Source organism: Dama dama, chromosome 18 (assembly GCF_033118175.1).
Source record: "Dama dama isolate Ldn47 chromosome 18, ASM3311817v1, whole genome shotgun sequence".
Lineage (NCBI taxonomy): Eukaryota > Metazoa > Chordata > Mammalia > Artiodactyla > Cervidae > Dama > Dama dama.
In genome coordinates this window covers 31,752,144-31,769,583 of record NC_083698.1, presented here as the reverse complement: position 1 = coordinate 31,769,583, position 17,440 = coordinate 31,752,144, and the positions used below count along the sequence as shown (strand labels likewise).

Here is a 17,440-nt window from a genome sequence, read left to right as displayed (position 1 = left end):
AACTCTCCTTCCATCCAGGTCACCACACAACACTGAGCAGAAAAAAGAGCGAGAGGACGTGGGATCTAAGAAACAAACCACAAAGGGACTTATAGATACAGAGAACAGACTAGTTTTCTGTGGTTGCTAGGGAGGGGGGAGCAGAATAGATGAAGGGGATGAAGGGGTACCAACCTCCAGTTATGAATAAGTCATGAGGTTGTAAAAAACAAGATAAAGAATATGGTCAATATTGTAATAACTTATTGTGGTGATCGTTTCATAATATATGCCACTGTCAAATCACTATGTAATGCTCCTGAAACTAGCATAATATCAATTTGCTATGCAACTGTTATATTTCAATTGTTTAAAAAAAAAAAAGAACACACGATCAACCAGATGGGAAAAAAATAATAAAGTGAACCTAAATAAAATGTAGATCACAGTGTCATGGTACATAGTAGGAGCAAAAGTCTGATTGGAAATTTTATCTAAAAAATAAAAGATTAAGGAAATACACTATGAACAAAAGTTGGGTTGTAAATCTAACCATAAACTAATTCTTAGATTAATCAACAGTGAGTCATGTGTCAACTTTGGGGCCAAAAATGTTTCCAGCCAGACTGTACAACAGCACAACTCAATATCCTTCTCTATGAATTTAACTTTCCATTTGGATTATAAGAGTGAGATTCTTGGCAAATTCTTTTTACTAACCAAAAAAATAATAACAAAAGCCTGAGACTTCCACGTCTCAACATGATTAACTGGTATTGGACTTGCCCTTTTCTTTAACAATCTAGTAAACTAAACAAAACACACAAGCCATGCTCAGGCATTGACACTAGCCAGTGCAGGACTGAGATTCTTGACAGCAGGAAAACGCATGAGACAAAGTCCAAATTGATCCTGACCTCATTCATTCTTCAGGACACTTTCCAGACTCTGGCACTGGGAGATAGCTCCCAAGCAGAGCACAGTGGCCTCACGGAGTGGAGAAACAGGGATGAATGTTTGGGGGAAGCTGAAATAACCAGAATTTACAGGCATGAGAAGCAGAGAAAACTGGGGCTCCAGAAGTCCACATGGGGCTTCTCTGTAGGCCCAGGCTCAGGGCTGGAGTATGCAGGCCTAGCAGAGAACAATCACTGCAAAACTAAGTCAAAATCAGAGAGGTCACTTTTATGGGTATCTCAGGATCTCCAGGCCAGCCAGAGAGGAGAAAACTTAATAACCACACTGGACATTCATCTGAGACCCCAGAAGTGCCACATTTTAGGAATAAGGGCCATGCCCTAGGGTAGGTATCCACAAACTTTTTCATAAAGGGCCAAAGAGTCCATAATTGGGGCTTTATGAAGAATATGATCTCTCCTGCAGTACTCCACTAGGCAATTACAGCTCAAAAGCAGCCATAGATAACACATAAATAAATGAGTGCAGCTGTTTTCCAATAAAACATTATTTATAAAAACAGAGGGAGTAGGCCATAGTATGCCCCAGAGTAAAGACCATGACCTAGAACTAAGTGTGAAACCAATACAGAGCCACCTTAAAAAAATTCTAAATACCAGACTTAACGAGACACTCTTCTGGTAAATATGCTGCCTCCCAGAACAAAATCCAACATCTTTTACACAAAAGAAAAAATAATCCACATTCTCCACATTGTAACACTCATGATGCCAAGATACATTAAAAATTTACTAGAAATGCAAAGAAGTGGTAAAATATGACCCTTAATTGACAAAAAAGAATCAAAAGAAACAGACAAGCATTTAAGACAGCTTTTAAAAATATAATCAAAAAACATCAAGAGAAGAATACAGTAAGTGAAGGGATGAATGATCTCAACTATTTTAAGGGAAATAAGAACTATTTTAAAAACTAAATGGAAATTCTACAGCTGAAAATTACTATTTGTGAAATTTAAAATTCAATAGATGAGCTTAAGATCAAGTTTGAAATTGCAAAAGAAATAATGATACAGCAATAGAAACTATATAATCTGAAGTATAAGAGAAAAAATGGTGGGGAAAATGGAGTCTCAGTGACTGTGGACAATACCAAGTGTATGTTAGATACATGTAAATTACATGTATGTTAGATACATGTAAATGGAGTTTACATAATTTACATGTATGTTAGATACATGTAAATGGAGTTTACATAATTTACATGTACGTTAGATACATGTAAATGGAGTTTACATAATTTACATGTATGTTAGATACATGTAAATGGAGTTATAGAAGGAAAATAGGGAGAGAAGGGGGCAGAAAAACATTATTGGTGAAAGAATAGCTTAAAAAATTTCCAAATTTAATAACAATATCAACCTACAAACCCAGGAAGCTCAGTCAACTTCAAGCAGAGTAAAAATACAAAGAAATCCAATGCTTTCTTTGAGTCATGTGTCAACTTTTGGGCCAAAAAAGTTGCCAACCAGACTGTATGACAACACAACTTAATATCCTTCTCTTCAAATTTAACTTTCTCTCTGGGTTATGAGAATGAGATTTTTGGCAAATTCTTTGTTTTTACTAACAAAATAATAATAATAATAATAAGGGACTGAGACTTCCACATCTCAACATAACTAGCAAAGAAATAGAGAACACATTATAAGCAAAGAAATAGACAACTTATTACAAGTAGTCAGGGAAACAATGACACATTACATAGAAGGAAGCTAACCAAGCAAAATACAGCTAATTCTTTTTTTTTCTTATCACAAACAAGGGAGACTTCAGAAGGTAATGGAACACGTTTAAAACATAGAAGGAGAAAAGTAAAAGTCCAGAGTCCTATGTCCAACAAAATATTCTTCAAAACTGAGGCTAAATAAAGATGTGTTTAGATTTCAAAAAGTTGAGAGAATTTATGAGCAGCAGACTTGCATGAAATTATAAAGAAAATTTTACAGATTAAAAAAATAATACTGAATAAACATTTAGAAAAATAGGAGAAAAGAGTATCAACAATCATAAATACATAATAAAAACATAAAGCTACATTTCTCTCAAATTTTTAAAAAATTAACTGATTCTTTGAAACACATTTCATTGTATTACAGGATTTATGATGTGTTCCTAGACATATGGTAATAGCACCAGGATGAGGGTATAAAGGTAACTATATTGTTGTAAAGCTTTACATATTATATAAAAGTACAATAACAACACTAGTTATACTTTAAGAATTGCAATTTGTAGCCTTTGCAAGATATATAAAGATGTCAAAAGACTAACCATTGATAAATTGTACTTTTTCAAATTTTAAACTTTTGCTCATTTAAGAACACCACTGAGAAAATGAGAAAGCAAAAGCTGCAGATAAAAGAACTATTTCACACACATATATGTATATGTGCATGCATATGTGTATAGGTTAAATATTATATAGATTCATGACAAAACTTCATGTCAAGCATACACAAAGAACTACTACAGCTCAATAATAAACTGACCCAAAAACATAACAAATGGATAAATATTTGACACATACACACACACCCACAAACATATGGACTATGAACATATGAATGGTGCTCAATACCTTTATAAAGAAGGAAATGCAAATAAAAACACACAGAAATACCATTTCTCATACACACACTAGAAAGACTAAAATAAACCAAGACTTGTGTACAATATTTTACAATGTAAATAACTAGAATTGAAATGTACTGCTAGAGTCTAATGCTACAATCATTTTGAAAATCTCTTTGACAATTTCTTACAAAGTTTAATACACATTTTCTATATGATCCAAGCAATTAAAAAGAAGTAAAAAGAAAGCAAGATTAGGTGGATAGAAGAAAGGAAGGAAGGAAAAAAGGAAAAGGAGGGAGGAAAGGAGACAAGCTTTAGCAGTAAAAGACTGAAATTTACACTGAGAAAATGATACTCAATACACTGAAAAATTTCTGCTTATCATTCGATTTCTTTAATGAATAAGCAATTCCAAGTAGGAAAAAAAGCCATATGAATATCTCCTGCTCACTAAAACAAAGATCTGAGGTCCTATAACATCCTGCTGGTACTCTCCTCTAAAGAACTCTTTAATTTAAAGAGTTTAAATTAAATTATATACACAAAAGGTTTTGCACATTATACAAAGGTACAGTGTTCCTGTGAAATCTTTCATAAGCTGAAATGGTATAAAGCAAAGAAGTAATTACCTTAGGACACAAATTAATTTACAAAATAAACTATGAGAAAGCAATGATCCCACAGATACAGTTCAAAGTTATGATGACCTGATGCTGAGATGCTGAATGTAGTTCCCAGAAAGAGCTTAGTGGGGCCACTCTCACGGCCCAGGATGCACACTGCCTCTAGGGTAGCTCCATTTGCTGCAAAATCAATGCTAAACAGCATTTTTGCCTTTTGCAACCCACCCCCCCCAACCCCTCACTTTTTTTTTGTAAAAGCAAAAATCCTCTTTGGATTTCTTTTGGTTAACAAAAACAGGTACTAATACAGGTCATTCATAAAAGTGAAATGATGTATTAAATAAACTCTGGAAAAGCAGGGGTTATCTGTATGTGCATGTATATACACATATATGTATTAATATATGTACATACATAATCAACATGGGTTTGAACTGCACCATTCACTGATACTCAGATGATTTTCACTAAATACATATTACAGTACTACTGGATCCATGGTTGGTTGAATCCACCAGTTGCTGAAGGGAGGATACAAAGGGCCAACTTAAAGTTGTAAGTGAATTTTAAACTCTAAGGAGGTAAGCACTCCCACCCCCATAATGCTTAAGGATCAACTGCATTCATATGCATGTACATTTATACACACATACATATAATTTTTATATAGTTAGAGGAATAATCCTATTAATGCTATCTAATGTCACAACTCTATATGATGAAATGACCGTTATTAGAAGAGTAAAAATGTCTCTTGGCCAAGAGAGAGAGACTGCTAGAAAGCAAGGGGCGTGAAGGGAAGGTAGGAAGGAAGGAGCAAACATATCTACTTTCACAGCTAAATAATTCCCCAACACTTTTAGTTCAGGGTAAAAAATGTGAGCCATTTTTTATGTGAATCATTTTAGCTCAGGGGAAAAAATGTGACCATCCTTGTCAGAAGGTAGCCAGAGGCTGGAAGTTTAATTGTACAAAACACGGGCATAAGAAAGGGAATGTTAAATAGTCAATATAAGAAAACAGGAAGGGTAAGAACCCAAAGATAAAAATTCTGTGTTTTTTTAAAACAATTTAACCTTCCTCCAATATTGTCACAGGCAAAGCTATAATCTCCTATTTAAAAGGTGGAAATTAAGTAAAAGTGTTTCTACCTTAGGTGTTTAGCCCACTCTATGTAGCAGAAAGTCATCAAGTATATAAATGAAGCTTATATATTTTTCCTTTTCAAGGAAAATTTTAAAAATGGAAAATATTCATTAAAATTAGAGAAGAGTTTATAGAAATACTACAGGCTTTAATATAGTTATAAATATATTAGAAAACTAAGTTGCTTTTCTAATACCTGTATTGCATTTTGCATACTATATATTATGTCCTAAGAGCAATTACTTTAACCTCATGAAAATTCAGCTACATTATTCATAAGGACTGTCTAAAAAATATGACTGTTTGCAATTAGTTTACCTATAGTGCTTGCTTCAGCAGCACATATGCAGTTAGTTTACCTATAATCCCAATCAATACCAAGATTCTTTCTGGAAAAGAGCAACTACACCCTTTTCAAGGCTCCTTTGGATTCTTACTTGTTACAGCCCTCTGGCCTGCTATCAGAAGGGCCGACCACAGTGTCCATGAATGTTGCGACGTTGGAAAATCCAGCCGGCAATTCATCCCATTCGTCAAATTTGATGCCACTGCCCAAGGAGTAGGTGCCTTCACCACACTTACTGCATACCTGGTTCTTCATTTCTAGATACTCCCCAGAAGCACAGGAGAAAGCTGGAAGACAGAATACATAACCTGTTAGTCATCACACACCCCCCTTCAATTTCCTCCCTTCACACCTATCACTAGCATTGTTTTTATAAAGCTCTGATCATGTTACACCCTAATTAAAGTTTTCCAAAGTCTTCCTTATCACTACAGGGACATCACAGTTTGTCCCCACCCCATTTTACCAGGTTCATCACTTGACCCGTTCTCTTCCAACCATAACAAAATTATTATCACTCCCAAAATATTTCATCCTCTTTCTTGTCACTCTAGTCTTTCTTTGGAGTTGCTGACCAACCCATGTGCTCACCCTGAAAACTCCTATTCCTAACTCAAAAGTGACTCTCTTTACAACAGAAGATGGGTTCCTGTCCCTCCAGGCAGTCAACTGGGGCTCCCTCTGTACCCCTACAATACTCTTTTTATAACAGCCCCCCCTAAAGATAGAAAAACAGATAGACAAATATTACTTATCAATTGATGTGAGACTTCGAGGTTCAAAAAAACAGGCATCATTATTTTTTAATATTAGCTAATTGATGCTTTTGAACTATGGTGTTGGAGAAGATTCTTCAGAGTCCCTTGGACTGTAAGGAGATCCAACCAGTCCATCCTAAAGGAGATCAGTCCTGGGTGTTCATTGGAAGGACTGATGCTGAAGCTGAAACTCCAATACTTTGGCCACCTCATGCGAAGAGTTGATTCTTTGAAAAAGACCCTGATGCTTTGAGGGATTGGGGGCAGGAGGAGAAAGGGACGACAGAGGATAAGATGGCTGGATGGCATTACCGACTCGATGGGCATCAGTTTGAGCAAACTCTGGGAGTTTGTGATGGACAGGCAGGCCTGGCATGCTGCGATTCATGGGGTCGCAAAGAGTCGGACACGACTGAGCGACTGAACTGAACTGAACTGAATTGTACCTGACTAATACTAAGTGCAAATAAAAGGTTGATCCCAAAAGAGGAGATATATGTACACATGGGCTTCCCAGGTGGTGCTAGTGGTAAAGAACCCCCTTGTCAACGCAGGAGATTTAAGAGATGCAGGTTCAACCCCTGGGTCAGGAAGATCCCCTGAAGAAGGGCATGGCAACCCACTCCAGTATTCTTGCCTGAAGAATCCCATGGAGAGAGGAGCCTGGTGGGCTACAGTCCATGCAGTTGCACAGAGTCAGACATGACTGAGTGATTCAGCATGCATGCACATATATGTATGCATATAGCTAATTCACTTTGCTGTATAGCAGAAACTGACACATCAGTGTAAAGCAACTATATTCCAATAAAATATAAAATAAAAATGAAAGAAAAAGGTTGATCCAGTGAGTAACATAAACACAAAGGGGATAACAAGAGGGTAGTGCTTCATGTGTATCAGCTAAACAAGCATCTCCACTCTGAAACCATGAGTCCACATTTTCATGACTCCATCCAATATTCATGACTCCCACCCAGTCATTTCCACAGCCTCCACATTTTTTCTTTTTTTACTGATGCCAGGCTCTGTGCTGATCCTCAGATGGAACCAGAGACAGAAGCCACAGGCAAAGTGCAGAACAGATGACACAGAAAAGACGGCAATTCTTCTGTTAAGTTATTACTCATTCAGCGAACGCAAATCTAGTCCCCCAAGTGTGTGGTTCTGTGCTCAGGGCAGTATTAGTGACTCAAACATAGCAAAGAGCTTTCTAATCCTTTAATCAGGATATTAAAGAAACAAGAACAAAATAAAACCTCCAAATTGCCCGATGAAGAAAAACAAATCTCCCAGCAGACAGTGAGGCAGCAAAACCTCACATTTAGATAGTTTTCCCTTTTAGAATACATTTGGAAATGTGGCAAGAAATAAGAACAAGCTAATTTTGAGGGAAAAAAATAAAGGATTAGAGCTAAAACCTATATTCATCTACTTACTTATCCAATGAATAAATGCTTTCTTCAAAAGAGTTTAAGATACTGTACAATGAACTTCTAACCCCCAGATTAGCAGGATATCAGAAAATAAGAAAAGATTAGGCAAAAAGTATTGCATGCTGGCTATAAGGTCAAAACTCTCTTGGATCAAGTTGTACCACTTCCAAACTGTGACCTTGAGTGAGCTACTTCAGGCCTCAGTTTCTATCTCTGAAAAATCAGATAATAATCATAATACTGCCCTATAGGGATATACTGAGAAAATACAGTACAAAGTAGTCTATAGAGCTTCTTGCATTTAATAAATGCTCACAACATATGGTTGTAATCAGTACTGACACTACCAAGAGAGAAATACAGTAATAGAAAAAATTTTATTTTACTTTGTATGGTTTATAGGTCTTCTAGTAAACTGATAAACAATATCATAAACCAAGAGCATACATTACACTAAAACAAGAGTCGGCAAGACTGGGAGCTGCCTGTGGCTCAGATCATCAACTCCTTTTTTTTTTTTTTTTCATTTATTTATATTGGTTGGAGGTTACTTACTTTACTATATTATGGTGGTTTTTGCCATACATTGATATGAATCAGCCATGGATTTCCATGTGTTCCCCATCCTGAACCCCCCACCCACCTCCCTCCCCATCCCATCCCTCTGGGTCATCCCAGTGCACCAGACCTTGTCTCATGCAGCAAATCTGTTTCATAATTGATAACATACATGTTTCAATGCTATTCTCTCAGATCATCCCACCCTTGCCTTCTCCCACAGAGTCCAAAAGTCTGTTCTATACATCTGTGTCTCTTTTTCTGTCTTGCATATAGGGTTATTGTTACCATCTTTCTAAATTCCATATATATGCGTTAGTGTACTGTATTGGTGTTTTTCTTTCTGGCTTACTTCACTCTGTATAATGGGCTCCAGTTTCATCCATCTTATTAGAACTGATTCAAATGTATTCTTTTTAATGGCTGAGTAATATTCTATTGTGTATATGTACCACAGCTTTCTTATCCATTTGTCTGCTGATGGGCATCTAGGTTGCTTCCATGTCCTGGCTATTAAAAACAGTGCTGCAATGAACACTGGGGTACACGTGTCTCTTTCCGTTCTGGTTTCCTCAGTGTGTATGCCCAGGAGTTGGATTCCTGGGTCATATGGCAGTTCTATTTCCAGTTTTTTAAGGAATCTCCACACTGTTCTCCATAGTGGCTGTACTAGTTTGCATTCCCGCCAACAGTGTAAGAGGGTTCCCTTTTCTCCACACCCTCTCCAGCATTTATTGCTTGTAGACTTTTGGATAGCAGCCATCCTGACTGGTGTGTAATGGTACCTCATTGTGGTTTTGATTTGCATCTCTCTGATAATGAGTGATGTTGAGCATCTTTTCATGTGTTTGTTAGCCATCTGTATGTCTTCTTGGGAGAAATGTCTGTTTAGTTCTTTGGCCCATTTTTTGATTGGGTCATTTATTTTTCTGGAATTGAGCTGCAGGAGTTGCTTGTATATTTTTGAGATTAATCCTTTGTCTGTTTCTTCATTTGCTATTATTTTCTCCCATTCTGAAGGCTGTCTTTTCACCTTGCTTATAGTTTCCTTTGTTGTGCAAAAGCTTTTAAGTTTAATTAGGTCCCATTTGTTTATTTTTGCTTTTATTTCCAATGTTCTGGGAAGTGGGTCATAGAGGATCCTGCTGTGATTTATGTCAGAGAGCATTTTGCCTAGGTTCTCCTCTAGGAGTTTTATAGTTTCTGGTCTTACATTTATATCTTTAATCCATTTTGAGTTTATTTTTGTGTATGGTGTTATAAAGTATTCTAGTTTCATTCTTTTACAAGTGGTTGTCCAGTTTTCCCAGCACCACTTGTTAAAGAGGTTGTCTTTTTTCCATTGTATATTCTTGCCTCCTTTGTCAAAGATAAGGTGTCCATAAGGTATGTGGATTTATCTCTGGGCTTTCTATTTTGTTCCATTGATCTATATTTCTCTCTTTGTGCCAGTACCATACTGTCTTGTTGACTGTGGCTTTGTAGTAGAGCCTGAAGTCAGGCAGGTTGATTCCTCCATTTCCATTCTTCTTTCTCAAGATTGCTTTGGGTATTCGAGGTTTTTTGTATTTCCATACAAATTGTGAAACTATTTGTTCTAGTTCTGTGAAGAATACCATTGGTAGCTTGATAGGGCTTGCATTGAATCTACAGATTACTTTGGGCACTATACTCATTTTCACTATATTGATTCTTCTGATCCATGAACACAGTATATTTCTCCATCTATTTGTGTCCTCTTTGATTTCTTTCATCAGTGTTTTATAGTTTTCTATATATAGGTCTTTTGTTTCTTTAGGTAGATATATTCCTAAGTATTTTATTCTTTTTGTTGTAATGGTGAATGATATTGTTTCCTTAATTTCTCTGTTTTCTCATTGTTAGTGTATATGAATGCAACAGATTTCTGTGTGCTAATTTTATATCCTGCAACTTTACTACATTCATTGATTAACTCTAGTAATTTTCTGGTAGGGTCTTTAGGGTTTTCTATGTAGAGGATCATGTCATCTGCCAACAGTGAGAGTTTTACTTCTTTTCCTATCTGGATTCCTTTTATTTCTTTTTCTGCTCTGATTGCTGTGGCCAAAACTTCCAAAACTATGTTGAATAGTAGTGGTGAGAGTGGGCACCATTGCCTTGTTCCTGACTTTAGAGGAAATGCTTTCAATTTTTCACCATTGAGGATAATGTTTGCTGTGGGTTTGTCATATATAGCTTTTATTATGTTGAGGTATGTTCCTTCTATGCCAGCTTTCTGGAGAGTTTTTATCATAAATGGATGTTGAATTCTGTCAAAGGCTTTCTTTGCATCTATTGAGATAATCATATGGTTTTTATCTTTCAATTTGTTAATGTGGTGTATTACATTGATTTGCAGGTATTAAAGAATCCTTGCTTTCTCATTTGACTACCGCATTATCTCCTGATAGATTTTAGTGGCTATGCTTATGGGATAGATGAGAACTGCCATGATCTGAAGAGAGAGGATTGCTCGTGTCCTCCTCCCATATGAAATGGCTGAAAAAAAAATAAAATAAAGAATCCTTGCATTCCTGGGATAAAGCCCACTTGGTCATGGTGTATGATCTTTTTAATATGTTGTTGGATTCTGTTTGCTAGAATTTTGTTAAGGATTTTTGCATCTCTGTTCATCAGTGATATTGGCCTGTAGTTTTCTTTTTTGTGTGGCATCTTTGTCTGGTTTTGGTATTAGGATGATGGTGGCTTCATAGAATGAGTTTGGAAGTTTACCTTCTTCTGCAATTTTCTGGAAGAGTTTGAGTAAGATAGGTGTTAGCTCTTCTCTAAATTTTTGGTAGAATTCAGCTGTGAAGCCATTGGGTCCTGGGCTTTTGTTTGCTGGAAGATTTTTGATTACAGTTTTGATTTCCATGCTTATGATGGGTCTGTTAAGATCTTCTATTTCTTCCTGGTTTAGTTTTGGAAAGTTATACTTTTCTAAGAATTTGTCCATTTCTTCCAAGTTGTCCAATTTATTGGCATATAGCTACTGCTAGTAGTCTCTTATGATCATTTGTATTTCTGTGTTGTCTGTTGTGATCTCTCCATTTTCATTTCTAATTTTGTTAATGTGGTTCTTTTCCCTTTGTTTCTTAATGAGTCTGGCTAATGGTTTGTCAACTTTATTTATCTTCTCATAAAAACAGCTTTTAGCTTTGTTGATTTTTGCTATGGTCTCTTTTGTTTCTCTTGCATTTATTTCTGCCCTAATTTTTAAGATTTCTTTCCTTCTACTAACCCTGGGGTTCTTCATTATTTCCTTCTCTAGTTGCTTTAGGTGTAGAGTTAGGTTATTTATTTGACTTTTTTCTTGTTTCTTGAGGTAAGCCTGTATTGCTATGAACCTTCCCCTTAGCACTGCTTTTACAGTGTCCCATAGGTTTTGGGTAGTTGTGTTTCCATTTTCATTTGTTTCTATGCATATTTTGATTTCTTTTTTTATTTCTTCTATGGTTTGTTGGTTATTCAGAAGCGTGTTATTTAGCCTCCATATGTTGGAATTTTTAATAGTTTTCTTCCTGTAATTGAGATCTAATCTTACTGCATTGTGGTCAGAAAAGATGACTGGAATGATTTCAATTTTTTTGAATTTACCAAGGCTAAATTTATGGCCCAGGATGTGATCTATTCTGGAGAAGGTTCTGTGTGCACTTGAGAAAAAGGTGAAATTGATTGTTTTGGGGTGAAATGCCCTATAGATATCAAAATTAGTTCTAGCTGGTCCACTGTGGCATTTAAAGTTTGTGTTTCCTTTTTAATTTTCTGTTTAGTTGATCTAGCCATAGGTGTGAGCGGGGTATTAAAGTCTCCCACTATTATTGTGTTATTGTTAATTTCCCTTTTCATATTTGTTAGCATTTGCCTTACATATTGCAGTGTTCCTATGTTGGGTGCATATATATTTATAATTGTTATATCTTCTTCTTGGATTGATCCTTTCATCATTATGTAGTGTCCTTCTTTGTCTCTTTTCACAGCCTTTATTTTAAAGTCTATTTTATCTGATATGAGTATTGCAACTCCTGCTTTCTTTTGGTCTCTGTTTGCGTGAAATGTTTTTTTCCAGCCCTTCACTTTCAGTCTGTATGTGTCCCTTGTTTTGAGGTGGGTCTCTTGTAGACAGCATATAAAGGGGTCTTGTTTTTGTATCCATTCAGCCAGTCTTTGTTTTTTGGTTGGGGCATTCAACCCATTTCCATGTAAGGTAATTATTGATAAGTATGGTCTCGTTGCCATTTACTTTGTTGTTTTGGGTTCGCGTTTATACAACCTTTCTGTGTTTCCTGTCTAGAGAAGATCCTTTAGCATTTGTTGAAGAGCTGGTTTGGTGGTGCTGAATTCTCTCAGCTTTTGCTTGTCTGTAAAGCTTTTGAATTCTCCTTCACATCTGAAGGAGATCCTTTCTGGGCACAGTAATATGGGTTGTAGGTTATTCTCTTTCATTACTTGAAGTATGTCCTGCCATTCCCTTCTGGCCTGAAGAGTGTCTATTGAAAGATCAGCTGTTATCTTTATGGGAATCCCCTTGTGTGTTGTTGTTTCTCTCTTGCTGCTTTTAATATTTGTTCTTTGTGTTCGATCTTAGTTAATTTGATTAATATGTGTCTTGGGGTGTTTCGCATTGGGTTTATCCTGTTTGGGACTCTCTGGGTTTCTTGGACTTGTGTGACTATTTCCTTCCCCATTTTAGGGACGTTTTCAGCTATTATCTCCTCCAGTATTTTCTCATGGCCTTTCTTTTTGTCTTCTTCTTCTGGGACTCCTATGATTCGAATGTTGGGGTGTTTCACATTGTCCCAGAGGTTGTACTCATTTCTTTTGATCCTTTTTTCTTTTTTCCTCTCTGCTTCATTTATTTCCACCATTCTATCTACCTCACTTATCCTATCTTCTGCCTCCGTTATTCTACTGTTGGTTCCCTCCAGAGTGTTTTTTATCTCATTTATTGCATTATTCATTTTTAATTGATTCTTTCTCATTTCTTCTAGGTCCTTGTTAAACATTCTTTGCATCTACTCAATCCTTGTCTCCAGGTTATTTATCTGCAACTACATTTTGTTTTCAAGATTTTGGATCATTTTTATTATCATTATTCTAAATTCTTTTTCAGGTAGATTCCCTATCTCCTCCTCTTTTGTTTGGTTTGGTGGGCATTTTTCATTTACCTGCTGAGTATTTCTCTGCCTTTTTATCTTGTTTATATTGCTGTGTTTGGGGTGGCCTTTCTGTATTTTGGTAGTTTGTGGTTCTTCTTTATTGTGAAGGTTCCTCCCAGTGGGTGGGGTTGGACCATTGGCGTGTCAAGGTTTCCTGGTTGGGAAGCTTGAGTCGGTGTTCTCGTGGGTGGAGCTGGATTTCTTCTCTCTGGAGTGCAATGGAGTGTCCAGTAGTGAGTTCTGAGATGTCTATGGGTTTGGTGTGACTTTGGGCAGCCTGTATATCAATGCTCTGGGCTATGTTCCTGTGTTGCTGGAGAATTTGTGTGGTATGTCTTTCCCTGGAACTTATTGGCTCTTGGTTGGTGGTTGGTTTCCATGTAGGTATGGAAGCTTTTGGATGATCTCTTATTAATTAATGTTCCCTGGAGTCAGGAGTTCTCTGGTGTTCTCAGGTTTTGGGCTTAAGCCTCTTGCCTCTGGTTTTCAGTCTTATTCTTCCTTTAGCCTCAAGACTTCTCCATCCATACAGCACTGATAGTAAAGCTTCTAGGTTAATGGTGAAAATATTCTCCACAGTGAGGGACACCCAGAGAGGTTCACAGAGTTACATGAAGAAGAGGAGAGGGAGGAAGGAGATAGGGGTGAAGAGGAGGAGAAAAAGGGGGAATCAAGAGGAAAGAGACAGATCTAGGTAGTACTCTGTTCCCTAAGTGTTCTCCACAGCCCAGAACACCCACAGAGATTCACAGAATTGGGTTGAGAAGAGAAGGGGGAGGGAGGATATAGAGGTGACCTTGGGGAGAAAAAGGAGAATCAAAAGGGGCAGAGAGTAATCAAGCCAGTAATCACACTCCTGAGTAAAAAATGGGTACTGAAGATTGGATTCTTAAAAGTACAGAATTGATATCAAATACTAAAAAACAAAGATTAAAAATCCAGAGTAGAGGTTAGACTCTTAAAAATACAATATTAAAAAAAACAAAAACACAAAAAGTGTAAGAAATATATATGAAGTTCAGTTTAAAAATAGGGTCTTTTTTTTTCTTTTGCAAGGTAATAGTGGGTTATAAAAATGAAAATTAAAGGAGTAATAGAGGACTTAAAAAAAAGAAGAAAAAAATTTTAATAAAAAAATTAATAATAGTAAAAATGTATCTAGGAATTTCTCTGGAGCTGTTGCGGGCAGTGTGGGTTCAGTTCAGTTTCAGATAGCTCCTTGTTCCAGCTTACACTTCTCAATATCTATTGGCCCCTTCCAGTGTAGTCGGTGTCACCTACAGGGATTTTAATCTGTTGCACCAGTCACTTCTGAAGCGGTTCCCTTTGTTTATTTGGCTTCTGTTTGCAGGTCTCTTCAGTGTCTAATTTCCACCCTGCCCCAAGGGGGCAGAGGTGGTCTCGTTTAGGTTCGCTTGTTCAGTTGTGCTGTGGGGAGGGAGGGGCACGGCAGACAAATGTCACTGGCGTGTGTGGGGAGCACTTGCAGTGTTCCGGCCACACTGGGCTTGCCACCGCTCATGGGTGTGTGCTTTCATGGTCTACACTGCTCAGGCTTCAGGTTGCTCTACAGGGAGTGGGCCCTGAGTTGTGTGCCCTTCCCAGGTCTAAGCCGCTCAGGCTCAGGTTCTCGGGTACTCCACAAAGGCGCAGACTCAGTTGGGCCTGCGTTTTGTGCCATTCCGGTCGGAGCAGCTCAGGCAACCAGGAGCTTGATGAGCGCACCCTCTTCAAGTGCAGCGTGACTCCTCCCCTCCCCGACCCGCCTCAGGTTCCGGGCGCGCCCCATACGGTGCGCCTTGTGTCTCTTCTGGGGAGCCGATCTCTGGCTGCGACCCTCCCAGCGGATGTCAACCATCCAGAATCTCAGGAAGTCTTTGGTTAGAAACTGGAAGCCTGTTTGCAGTGTGGTAGGGCATGCCCTCCCTGGGGGTGAGTTTGCCTCTTTCCGGCTCTGTCTGGTGCCTGCCTCCCCACTGCCTCTGGCGGGGGATGGACTGGTCCGCAGCCAGCTGGCTCATCTCTGGTATTGCTCAGTCCTTTGTTCTGTGAATGGGCCGGCAGTGCCTTAGGTCAGGGCTTTCCACAGGTTAATTCTCTCTCTCTCTCTGGCTATCCCACAGTTTAGGTTGCTATCTCACGTTAGCTCCCTCAGTTTGCCCGCAGGGCATTCGGGCCCGGTCCTAACCCTAAGCAATGCCACCCGCTCCTCTCCGTTCAGCCCCCACTTGCTGGTGGTGGATGCGAGCATCTGGGGTACTTTTTTGCTGGGAGTTGCCTTTAGGTATGTAATCTGTGGGTTTTATTTATTTTTCCTCCTGGTTAGGTTGCCATCCGAGATTTGAAAACTTCCCCCAGACCCGCCGGTGAAGAGGGTTTCCTGGTGTTTGGAAACTTCCTCTATTAAGACTCCCTTCCTGGGGCAGATCTCCATCCCTAACTCTTTTGTCTCCCTTTTTACTTTTATATTTTGTCCTACCTCCTTTTGAAGACAATGGGCTGCTTTTCTGGGTGCCTGATGTCCTCTGCCAGCATTCAGAAGTTGTTTTATGGAGTTTGCTCAGCGTTCAAATGTTCTTTTGATGAATTTGTGGGAAAGTGGTCTCCCCGTCCTATTCCTCTGCCATCTTAGCTCAACCTCAAATCATGAACTCCTTATTGCCAAATTCAGACTGAAATTGAAGAAAGTAGAGAAAACCACTAGACCATTCAGGTATGACCTAAATCAAATCCTTAACAACTATACAGTGCAAGTGAGAAATAGATTTACGGGACCAGATCTGACAGAGTGCCTGATGAACTACGGACATAGGTCTGCAACATTGTACAGGAGACAGTGATCCAGACCATCCCCAAGAAAAAGAAATGCAAAAAAGCAAAATGGCTGTCTGAAGAGGCCTTACAAATAGCTGTGAAGAGAAGCAAAGCGAAAAGCAAAGGAGAAAAGGAAAGATATACCCATTTGAATGCAGAGTTCCAAAGAATAGCAAGGAGAGATAAGAAAGCCTTCCTCAGCAATCAATGCAAAGAAATAGAGGAAAACAATAGAATGGGAAAGACTAAAGATCTCTTTAAGAAAATTAGAGATACCAAGGGAACATTTCATCCAAAGATGGGCTCGATAAAGAACAGAAATGGTATGGACCTAACAAGAATACACTGAAGAACTATAAAAAAGATCTTCATGACCCAGATAATCATGATGGTGTGATCATTCACCTAGAGCCAGACATCCTGGAATGTGAAGTCAAGTGGGCCTTCTTAAGTACCACTACAAATAAAGCTAGTGGAGGTAAAAGAATTCCAGTTGAGCTATTTCAAATCCTAAAAGATGATGCTGTGAAAGTGCTGCACTCAATATGCCAGCAAATTTGGAAAACTCATCAGTGGCCACAGGCCTGGAAAAGGTCAGTTTTCATTCCAATCCCAAAGAAAGGCAATGCGAAAGAATGCTCAAACTACCGCACAATTGCACTCATTTCACACGCTACCAAAGTAATGTTCAAAATTCTACAAGCCAGGCTTCAGCAATACAGGAACAGTGAAGTCCCAGATGTTCAAGCTGGTTTTAGAAAAGACAGAGGAATCAGAGGTCAAATTGCCAACATCCTCTGGATCATCAAAAAAGCAAGAGAGTTCCAGAAAAACATTTATTTCTGCTTTATTCACTACGCCAAAGCCTTTGACTGAGTGGATCACAATAAACTGTGGAAAATTCTTCAAGAGATGGGAATACCAGATCACCTGACCTGCCTCTTGAGAAACCTATATGCAGGTCAGGAAGCAACAGTTAGAACTGGACATGGAACAACAGACTGGTTCCAAATAGGAAAAGGAGTAGGTCAAGGCTGTATATT

At 38.2% G+C, this 17,440-nt stretch overlaps 1 protein-coding gene and 1 non-coding gene across 2 annotated transcripts in view; one reads left to right on the top strand and one right to left on the bottom strand.

The window, feature by feature from the left end:
• The window catches only part of ELAPOR2 (endosome-lysosome associated apoptosis and autophagy regulator family member 2), a 220,722-nt gene that overhangs the window by 78,486 nt on the left and 124,796 nt on the right, over positions 1-17,440 (bottom strand). The window contains exon 3 of the mRNA XM_061166329.1: positions 5,743-5,938. Coding sequence (XP_061022312.1) covers positions 5,743-5,938 — 196 coding nt within the window. The remainder of the gene's footprint in view (positions 1-5,742; positions 5,939-17,440) is intronic.
• LOC133073193 (small nucleolar RNA SNORA29) lies at positions 10,802-10,937 on the top strand. Its single transcript, XR_009696900.1, has one exon. It is a non-coding gene; the product is annotated as a small nucleolar RNA SNORA29 (small nucleolar RNA).